Source organism: Hermetia illucens, chromosome 1, assembly GCF_905115235.1.
Source record: "Hermetia illucens chromosome 1, iHerIll2.2.curated.20191125, whole genome shotgun sequence".
Classification (NCBI taxonomy): domain Eukaryota; kingdom Metazoa; phylum Arthropoda; class Insecta; order Diptera; family Stratiomyidae; genus Hermetia; species Hermetia illucens.
In genome coordinates this window covers 106,752,521-106,763,766 of record NC_051849.1, presented here as the reverse complement: position 1 = coordinate 106,763,766, position 11,246 = coordinate 106,752,521, and the positions used below count along the sequence as shown (strand labels likewise).

At 41.0% G+C, this 11,246-nt stretch overlaps 1 protein-coding gene across 1 annotated transcript; it reads right to left on the bottom strand.

Annotated features, from left to right (window-relative positions):
- Positions 1–1,204: 1,204 nt before the first annotated feature.
- LOC119646973 (protein seele) lies at positions 1,205–11,001 on the bottom strand. The gene is made up of 4 exons (XM_038047677.1): positions 10,727–11,001; positions 10,498–10,665; positions 1,610–1,761; positions 1,205–1,544 (listed from the first exon to the last, which is right to left on the bottom strand). The coding sequence occupies exons 1-4, from the start codon at positions 10,821–10,823 to the stop codon at positions 1,371–1,373; spliced, it is 591 nt and encodes a 196-aa protein (XP_037903605.1). The 5' UTR covers positions 10,824–11,001; the 3' UTR covers positions 1,205–1,370.
- Positions 11,002–11,246: the final 245 nt, after the last annotated feature.

Genomic DNA, 11,246 nt, shown 5'->3' with positions numbered 1-11,246 from the left:
TATTTCTACAACCTTGGCTCCAGAATGATGACTGTTTGAACTTCTTCAGTCAAAGGTGCCTTCTCGTGGTGAAAACTATCCAGTTCTCCATTAGCTTCCGCTTTGCGCCATTTGCACCCACTGTCCTCGCCTGCTGGACAATTTTGGTGCTGAGGATTTTCGTCTGTAGAACATTTATGGAAGAAAGTTTCCCAAATTTCTTGCTTCATTCCTTCTATCGAATTTGCGTGTCGACGAATAGCCAGCCCAGAAAATGTAGTGAGGTGCTTATCAGTAAGTTTTCCAGCCCCTTTTCCACCAATGCCTTTGTGATTCTTCTTTGCATTTCTAAGCCGCGTTACCATTCTTTTCTCGACATGTGCTATGCATCCCTTTTTACTACTACGTATATTTTATTATTTGCAGAAATTTGCAGAAATACCGGAGAAAACTCCAGCAAAATCCAATATACAATATACAAAACTTATCGCAATTGGAACATTCATGTTCATGCTTGCTAAAAGTTTCTTTGCTGATGTTGTCCTTTTTCTTCTCTGATGACTATCGATTCCCATGAAATACTCGTTAAAAGCGATCTCCCTTCGTACGATCCATTTAAAAAAATCACTGAACACACAAACAGCACAATACTTACAACAAAATATAACTGAGTATAACTTGAACGCCTTTCAGTGCTCACTCTAGACTGGATTATCCTTTTTATTCCAAACAGCAAATAAGTTTAGACAATTGATTGGTTTTTCATCTTTTTATATTTATACCTGTGTTCAAATTTATAAGGCTCAGGTAAAAAACTAACAGGTAAAAAAAGATTCGATGCTCCTTCTCATCGAGTACTCTAGCCGCGGCTGCAAACTCCTTACCTGTTTAACCCTTTAATTTCTGAAGGACTCGGAACCAAAATCCCTTTGCCCATATATTCTCCACTATATATATAATAGATACAATTCATGCAAAAAATTGATTTCTTCAACCCGACACACGGGATGACCCCCTTAAACGTTCTAACGGGAAGTTTTGCTAACTTAAATATTAATAGATAGCATACACCATTTGAAATAATGAAGAATAGCTTTTTTCTATTCGCTAGTGATATTTATTAGTCTTGCAAGTCCGAGACTTGTTAGCACTGATGAAAGGAACAAGTGGTTCCCGAAGTATCGGCATTTGCAAGAAACATCGCTTAGATAGAATACACCATCCGTTTTATTAAAAATCACTTATACAATTTATTCATTTAAATATTTATAACAAATATAAATGTTTATAATAGGTCAACAACAACCGGCATATACAGATTTGTCAATTTGTTTTAAGTGTAGATTGTAAGCCAGGAAACTTAGAAATAACTTAAACACCATATCAGTCAATCATAATTCATCCTTTGTGATATCTTCTTCCAAGTTGTAGTCATCCTGCATGGGTGCATCTTTGCAGTAGCCCGCTGTTTCCGTGCAAATTTTTATATCCAGATCATCTTGAATCTTTTCATCCATGAAAGCCTTCAAGAAACTTTCCTCGTGGTCTTCAAGAATTTCTAAACACTAGAAAAAAGACAGATTCGACTAATTATGATAGCTCCAATATTACTCAGTTTAGAATTAATTACATAGTGTTTCAAACTCTTATTCAAATCGCCATCCTGCACGAAATCCACCTCTGAAACTTCTGGGTTCATTGCTCCATCTATCATAAACTTGATTACATTCAACCTCCCAGTCTTTTTGTATGTTACTTTAGCATAATCATCAAGTTTGTCGCCTAGAAAATAAATTCTTATAAAATTTCACTATCAAGTAATAAAAAACAATTTTTCCGGGTCTACATGTGTTTCTGATCAACTATGATATATTAGCAATAAAAGTATTTTCTTCACAACAATAATTCATTTGGTTTTAATTTAGCTCGCCACACATTTTTAACTGTGGCATGAAATCGCAAACACATAAGAGTTGTGGAGCACAGCTGTACAAAACAAATATTTAATTCTTTTGGCGAACTACTGTTATCAAGATAATTTTCTATTCATGTGAAGGGAAAATATTTACAGAAATGTTGATGTTGATAGATATAGATCTAACAATCGAATAAGAGACGAAAAATAAATCAAAAAGGATGAGACTCTACGGTCTATATGCTCATTTTTGTGATTGAAGGGTACTGCATGGTATCACATTCATTAATGTAGGGTTTAGAGCGAACCATAGATAGCATTTTTCTTATTGTTATGTGTCCCTATCTATACAGAAAATACCAGCCCTATAAAAAAGGTTTGTACATTTCTCAACAATAAAAGAAACTATCTCAATTTAGTATTCACAAAAACAAATGATGTACGCAATTTAGGAATTATTTCGCTTCTGAAATTGATTGATTTTTGAAATACGCGCACACTCTCACACAACAATAAAAAAAATAAAATTTTCTTTACACTCCACACTTGTGGAGTATAGGGCATCCGCACAGAGACTGTTCGCTAGTTATAAAGACAATAATGTCATCATACATAATGCTATGCAAATGAAAAGGCTACAGCAGCGGCAGTAGAAAAAGACATCCACAAAAATCCATAACCAAACCCGAGACAATGAAATCGAGAGGGTAACGCTCCACCACCCCATCCATCGTACTGTCAGCGGTATCAAGGACTCCCCAGGACACCCTTAGCAAGAATTCTCGCTATATCGGCTAGCAATTATGGATCTAAAGAAAGTGAAATATTGAGGCTCTGAAGAGTACTCCTCCCCTTCTCGCGGCACTTTGTACAATGAGAGGCGTAATGATAGCAGACGCCATTGAGCTGAATAGTTGAAAACCGTTTCTGAAAAAATCTTGACTGCGAGATTCCGGTGGAGGTTACGCAGTAGCATAATTGCGCAGTGTCCCGCACCAACGGAGATTTTTGATATAGGGGAGAAGAAAGTTTTCTATAAAGACCAAACGCAATTAAGGATAGGCTTCCTAAACGTGACAAGACCTTCCTCGAGTATATTGTGGAGAATCAATAAAGGGCAAAAGTTTTTAGATTTTTGCAACTTTGGCCATGAGATCGCTTGGGTTTTGACTGGTCGACAATAAAATCTTATTCTCTATCTTTGTAACCAAAGAATGAAGAGCAGACTCACAGACCTTTCCACGCTGGTGAGCATGTTGGTTTTCATTAAGTGGTACGTTTCCACGGATGTAACGCCCCACCAATCTCTCGAAACTTTTCAGCAAGAATGAAGTCAAGCTGATCTGTCTGAAGTTCTTTGGATTAGAATAGTCATCTTTCCCAGGTTTCGGTATGAAGACTACCTTAACCTTTTCCCAAGAGGAAGTCACGTAGCCCAGAGCAAGACATCCTCGAAAAATTTTTCTTAGAGTCGCTCTAAGTGCTCCATACACTTATTTAGCATTGCCGAATAGATGCCATCCATCCCAAATGGTTTGAAATGTTCAAAAGGACAGAATGGCAGCTCTCACCTTTTCATGGGTAATAACCGTTTTCGTAGTATTCCAGTTCCCCTTGAAGCACTTGCGCATTGAAGGGGCTGCAAGAACTTCCAACTCTCCCCCTGCCACTTCTCCCACCCGTTCTCCCGGGTGGTGTACTTCCAGTGGCATCTGTACTGAATTTAGTCTGAAGCTCGTGAAATTACCGTCGGGTTTCCTGAGAGAGTCTAACTTGGTCGACTCATCCCTTTTGAGAACTCTGCACAGTCTTGAAGTCTCTCTTTCGCAATCCAGTTCCTCACAGTACGCTCTAAAGGAGTCTCGTTTCGAACACTTAACGAGCCTCTTATAGTCACGCTGTGAGTTCCTGAAATTTAACTAGTCTTCGTTCTTATTACTTTTGCAAGGACAGTTCAGAAGTCGCCTAATTGATTTCCTGAGTTTTTGCAGTTCCCGGTTCCACGAAGGAACCGGTTTACCGCTTTGGCCTCGGGAAATAAGATAAGCCTCTTCATAGCACTCTAAAATTATGCAGTGTGTACTTTATTGCCAAGAAGTTCATTGAACTTTGTCCAATCCGTCTTCGTATGGTTCCGTCTTTGTACTGCAGACTGTCCACCCGCGATAGTCAGATTGAATTCTAAGTATCCGTGACAGTGAGACCTCGTCTAGCAATCGCCAGTGTGTAATCAACTCTAACAATTTTTAGGTACAGATTGTTAGGTCAATTACTTCGCTTCTTCTCCCACGAACGTAAGGGTCACACTACGTTTGCAGTTATAAGACCAGCTGAGGTGATGGACTGCATTTGCTACTGCCCTAACCAATATGTTGAACATTCACCTCGCAACCTATTAAGAGTTCGAGACCAATTGATTCTGCATACGCCACTAGATCCATAAGCTCTTGCGTAAGTGGAGGATACAAAGAATCATGGGGTAAATAAGCGGAGGCAACTATGATGTTTTTCCTCTCACCATTTATCTGATATTGTAAGTTCAGGGTACAGAACTGTCTCAGCATGGTTGCCTCTGGCCGTCTTAACATCAGGACGCAAGCTCTCGGTCTTATGGATCTTTCATCATAAAAGACTGATCCAATGCCACAGATTCTGTTAAATCGAACCCACGGCTCTTGCATCAGAAAAATGAAGGGGAAGTCCTGCAGCTTTGTCAGTCTCGCTGCCAACAGATAGGAGAAGGCGCAGATTGATTGGACCAATCTTTATGTTTTTCGACATAAACTTAGTCTAATGTGTTATGGAAAACAATAAGAAGCGTATACCGCAGTCCGCGTGTGACGGGGTTTCCCCCTTACCGTGCCGGCAGAGACTCGATCCCCTCGTTTTTGATTTCTCTAAGAAAAGCCGCACTTGGAGGTACTCCAATTCCCATGTCCTCATCCATGAAAAGTCTCATCTCATCCCGCAAGGCATTCGTCTGTTTTCCACTTAGCGCCTTGATTGATTTGCCGTGTCCCGTTTCCATAGATTTGATCACTCGGACTGGCATCAAATCAATTCCGTTCACGTCTCTGGCTTCCCTTTATTCCGCCCGTTCCTGGTGTATAGGTGTAGGAAAAGTTACTAGCAGGTAGGATTCACTCTGTAGTCCCTTCACCAGTGCCAACCCCCATACGGAGGTTCCGCCCCTGTATGCACTCTGCAATTTGCTCTATATTGTGTGAGTCGAAGATCATCATTGTTCTTCGCTCTCAAAATGGATATGATCCTCAAGAGTTTCCTGATATGACTGAATTTCAGTATATCTAGGAAAAAGTGAAGTATCATATGGTGACTTCCCCTGAGCACATTCAGACTCTGTTGGTCCAGTTCGAATACCAAGTTGAAACCCTCCACCTTTGTAGATTTGTCCTTCCTGGCATTCATAAACTTTACCCTCTAGTGTCTAAACTCCATGCCCGGGTTCTGTTCACCCCGCATGCGGATGATGTCCTTTGCCTTCCTTCGAGGGCCCGGTAACCAACATCCGATATGTTCTGTCCTGTGTAGCTCAGTGTTCAATAGTGAACTTGGGCCGACCGCCGGAACTCAAAGCTGGCTGCTGGAATAACTTTAAAGCACCGTCGTCAGTGCACTCCAAATTGAGAAGCCCATCGCGAAAACAATGATTGTTAAATCGTGGCTTCGATCCTGGCTCCGGGCGATGGTAAATTGTCACTCTGACATTTTTCCATCCTTGAAGGAAACTCCCGCAACAACAGTCAGAATAGAGGCTGCAGCTTGGGCATACGTCCTCTTCCTTCCCGTCTCCCTCGCTGATTTGATCATCTCCCGGCACAACGGTCCTAATCTCCACGGGACGCGTGGATGTAAGCCCTGGTGCGGAGCACAATAAAGCATTGGCCACAACAAATGTGTTGGTCTTACGCTTCTTGCGCGCATTACCGCTGATAGAAGAGTCTGATGCATCCAGTGTGGATCTCACCGGGGTTTCCAGTTTATTACCACCTTCTGCGGGAGATCTCGCTTCCTTGCGTCCGATTTCTCTGGACGTTACCGCACTTAGTGGTACAGCCACGTTCATGTCCTTATTTCCAAGGTGCTCCATCTTCCTTCGCAGTGTCCTCTTCTGCCGCCGGCTTGGGGCCTTTCCAGGTTCACGGTGTCCGGGCCGCTTGGATCCATTTCCACATACCGGCATTAAACTAGTAGCGTCCACGTCACCAGCTTCCCTTTCTTTCGCTCTTCCCCGTAACGGTGAAAGAGAAGGTTCAGGCTGGATTCAGCCTGTAGTCCCCCTTCCTTAGTGGCCGAAGTTCCCTTCTGTCGAGCCTTCCTCTGCGTTTGCGGGTAGATTTGAGCTGTAGTACCGCGGACAGGCCGGCCGTAGTCGGATTTCCACTTTCTCCCAAGTTGAGAGTTACGTTACTTTCCTTTCTAGCTAACTTCGCTGTAGGCATTAAATGCAATGTTCGGATAGCTGAGTGGTTAGAGCACAAAGCTGTCGTACGGAAGGTTGCGGTTCAAATCTCGCTGGTGGCAGTAGAATTTGTATCGTGATTTGACATCGGATAGCAGTCGACTCAGCTATGAATGAGTACCTGAGCCAAATCAAGGTAATAATCTCGGGCGAGCGCAATGCTGACCACATTGTTTTCTATAGGGTACTGTAATCCTGTAGTGTACCGTTACGGTTTTGAATTTAGTGCTCTAACACATTTCAAGGTCCTGATTCAATTGGATTGGTGCGCCAACGATTATTATTATTAACATCTCCCCTCCCCCCTTAATGCACTCTCCACTTCCTTCGGGGATGGGATTAAAAATTCAACCTTTGACAGCTTTTCATCAGAGAATATAACGCACTCAAAATCTGAGGTTTCTTTTAGAATTTAAAATGTTCCACCTGCGAGCCCAAACTTGTATATAAAATCGTAGCGCCTCATATGTGCAGTTTCGAGAGTGTTGAAGTTCTCTAAAAGAGTCTAGCCTTACGTTCTCAATTTTCGTCTAATTTACTTTACATTCCAGAAATACAATGCTTAGATTCACAAAAAACGTGAAACGAGTCCCCGGTCCTATAGTCATGAAACGGCAGAATTCACGATATTTATTACTTTATCGTTATTTTATAGATGAAACTTCATGTAACATGAAAATGGTCTTTCAAAAATAAAATAAAGAAAACAGCCTATATTTCAAGAAATCGAAAATTTTTTGGTTAGGTTGGGTGTTTCTGAAGGGGTTAACCCCTTTGAGAATACGTCCTTCAAATTTCAACTCGATCCAAATAAAATTAACTAAGATCGAATCCGTATCGTAAACAACCCTAAGTTGAAACTTTGAATGCGTTTTTCTATAATGGCATGTTTGAAACCGGTGACCAAAATTACCTGAAGACTACTGAACCGATCTGAATCTTGTAGTATTTAATCGTTTGATTTTTTTTCAATAACAAATGGGCGCTCAAAGGAGACCGTTTTTAAGGTTTTGTGTAAAACAGAAATACATAAAAAACCTTTCACGCCTGAAGTGTCCAGCATCCGTTTTCCCGACTTGAATGAAAAATGGAAACATTGACCTTGACTGTCCCCCATTTTATGAAAAATGCATACTTTTTTTTTTAACTCTTTGATCAAATACTAGCTATTACTGTTATTTAAGTAAGTCCATTTTTGGTCCGATTATCCAGTTGGACACAATTTCGGTCACCGCAAAACGTGAAAATAACAAGTCGGGTATACACTTTTTGTGGGTCATATTTTGAGTCCACGCCCCCCTACGCTTCCCCCGATATCAAATATGGAACCATTTTCAAAAAGTACTAACTGCGCCCTTTCATTTGATACCCCACATGGCTACATTTTATGAAAAAAAAAATTTGCAGCGTCCATTCACATGCATGGGGAGCTCCCCTTAAACTTAACACAAAATGGCGCCACTTGCTGAATGTAAAGGGACCAACAGATCACATACTCTCACCAATTTTCGTGATAATTGGTCTAGCCGTATCCGAATAAATCGGGTGTGACAGACAGACGGACAGACAGACATCGACTCGATTCTAATAAGGTTTTGTTTCACACAAAACCTTAAAAATACATTCTTTTAACGACCATATTATAAATGGTCAAATATTTTTCAATAAAAGCAAGTCGGGAAACCAAAAGCTCGGCGCTTCAGGAATGAAAGGTTTTGTTTGCTTCTTCTGTGAGTGCAGAACTATCCCATTTGAACGGAGCCCGTTATGTATATGAATTTAGCATGTCAGACTACTCACTTTAGCGTGATATTGATATTTAGTTGCAGTAAATTTTCACGGTAAAGTCAACTTTAAGCTACTGTATCTTTTTTAGTAATAGCGTGATTTTCATCAAACCTGGGGATAATATGCTTCATATTATATTCCATATTGCTAGAAATTTTATTAACTTAATTTGAGCAGATATCAACATGGAGAGTATTCTGAGGCCTGGATACCATATAGAGGCAGCTTCATAATTTTTTTCAGATTTTTTGAGTGGGTAGTTCCTCAGAATGGGTCATTTAAAGAAATCATCACTTTCCACCCCTCCCACTCCCCGCCTTTCTAACAAAACCTAAGACCGGCTTCGAAAAATACTAATCGAGACCTTTCATTTGATACCCAACATGACAATATTCGGTGAAAAAAACGTTACACCCCTCTTCACAGTTCACACACACAGATCACAGTTCCCACCTTCTCACCAGATTTTGTGTCAATCGAAATAGCCGTTTCTGAGAAAAGTGCGTGTGATCGACAGACAGACAGACATTGAACCAATTTTAATAAGGTTTTGTTTTGCAAACAAAACCTTAAAAATGAAAGTTGCTCAATGTATGCACTTTAAGATGATAATGATCGTTTAAGAAAGTTTCGTAGTTTTCTTGACAAAAATTCACGAGAATGACCATTTTCTTGGTCCACCCACTACTGGCTTATGCTAACGATATCGACATCATGGGAAAACCCACCCGAGACGTACAAACTGCCTTCATCCAGATCGAGCAGGCGGCGCGAGATCTTGGGCTGCACATCCATGAAGGCAAGACAAAATATATGATGGCAACGTCAGCACCGAACACGAATCAATCAACAACATCAAACCGCACTGGTCAAACAGGAAGAATAAGGATAGGAGAATACAACTTTGAGACCGTTGACAATTTCTCCTATCTAGGGTCGAAAATTACAACCGATAACAGCTACGATTATGAAATCCGCGCACGGTTGTTGTCAGCCAACAGAGCCTATTTCAGCTTACAAAGACTGTTCCGCTCGAAACGTCTCACCATAGGGTCAAAGCTCTTACTGTACAAGATAGTGATCTTGCCAGTCCTCATGTATTCCTCGGAAACTTGGGTTCTTAGCAAGAAAAATTGCAAGCTCTTGGCCGCGTTAAGAATCCTCCAAAGAATAATTTTTGGCCCCCTACATGAGGATGGACGATTCCGTAGCCTACACAATGACGAAATCTATGAGCGATACCATGACCGTCAGGTTGTGAATAAAATTCGGCTCAATAGGTTACGGTGGGTGGGTCACTTAATCCGTATGAATGAGGATGATCCCGCCCGGAAAGTCTATAAGGGCAATATCTATGGTAGAAAAAGAAGGCGAGGCAGACCCTGCCTAAGATGAAGCGATGGCGTAGGTCAGGACGCCAGACAGCTTTTAGGGATATCGAATTGGTGGACCTCCGCCCAAAACCGGGATGTCTGGAGTTCCTTATTAAGGCAAGCCTAGACCAGATACCGGTTGTTACGCCGTTGATGATGATGAAGTGGGGATAATTTGTTAAGGAACAAATCGATTATATGGTGTGAAATTTTTGTCCCCATTTGCCCTCTTTCAACTGCTTTCAGAAGTAAGGTCAGTCTCGACGTCTAACTGGAGCTCTTCATTCATATGCACTATGTACTTTTGCATATGAGGGAAGTCCTCCTCAAACTCAACGAAAGTTTTCAAATATTCCCGCCAGATTTAGTAATAATAGGTAGAACACCTTTCGATTGAATTCCGACCGAGAACCAATTTCAATAAGATTTTTCAACAAAACTTTGAAAATGACCATAAAAAGAAGAGGTGAAAATGCCGATATGATGGATATAATAACCAATATTGTCAAAAACAGCACAGCCGCCACAACCTTCATGCATAATATGTAAAGAACGTGGCAGGGCACTATCGCTGGCGCACCTACATGGAAATTTCAAAACAAATAGTGCACGCCTGATTAGTATGGATGCTATCAGCATAGACCCTTCACGGAGAGCACAAATTAACAACAATGATTAAATTAGGCCAATTTCCTCCCGTCGCACATACTGATTGTGGGCAAAAGATAAACCATATAATAAATACCAGAGGCACTGTTGGCTGCGTTTGTATAAAACTGGAACAATAAAGATAAGAAAAGCCGCCAATGCGAACTAATTAATCCGCAAGTATTAAGAATAATTTTAGACCACGTATTATTACAACTTTCAGAAAACGTGGAGCACGCTACCAACTCAGAAGCTCTCCTAAGGTTGAATTTGAATTTACGACCAGGATCTGAAGCCCTTCAAGTACTTACAGATATTTTCCATCAACTCGGTCAAGTACATTTCAGACTTGGCTAGCTTAACCCGTTTGCTCACAGCATTGCCGTGTTCGTCCAATCGGAAGCCGCCGACGCTAGCAACTTTCTTCGGATCCACTTTTGCAATTTCATCCTCCATCTCGTGCACCGTCGCTTTGCAAACTAAGAACAATAGTGTTAATTCAGAAAAGCCAAGAATTTCTCTGAAATAATCCGTAGCTACCGTAACATCGAACCTCCCAGGGGTCAACGTATTGGGAGGATGCCAGCAGAATGCCGGAGAAGAACAAAACACAACCGAAATAAATACAACTCGTCATTTTGGGACGTTCGCTTTTTTATTCAGGATGAATTGTCTAAGAGAAGGACTTTATCACAGACACCGGGTTCAATAAATACAAGCTGACAACGAACTACGAACAGGTGAACCGACAATGACAGTCTACCGCTGTTTTAATTGTTGACTACGCTCGCAAATGCGATGAATTCAAGTCGTACACGTTCCCATGTTTTCATTGGCTGGCTGTTCTGTTAGAAACGTCAGTCGAATTCAACGAAAATATTTGACACAGTTATATGCCGTATACAGCTCATACAAGATATATTTTTCGAGCTACTACCCTCTAAATTAGAATCAATCAAAAGAAAACTCTGTATGGATCGGTTGTTGCATAAAAACCGTTTTGTGCGAGAAGTTACTTAAGATTGGCAAAGCAAAGCATTGTTCTCGAAAGATTGCATTC

Coding starts and splice junctions, on each gene's coding strand:
- LOC119646973 (XM_038047677.1), bottom strand. CDS start 10,823: ATGACGAGTTGTATTTATTTCGGTTGTGTTTTGTTCTTCTCCGGCATT. Junction 1,762..10,497: donor CGAGTTGATGGAAAATATCT/GTAAGTACTTGA, acceptor TTTATTTTCTAG/GCGACAAACTTGATGATTAT. Junction 1,545..1,609: donor ATAAGAGTTTGAAACACTAT/GTAATTAATTCT, acceptor TCTTTTTTCTAG/TGTTTAGAAATTCTTGAAGA.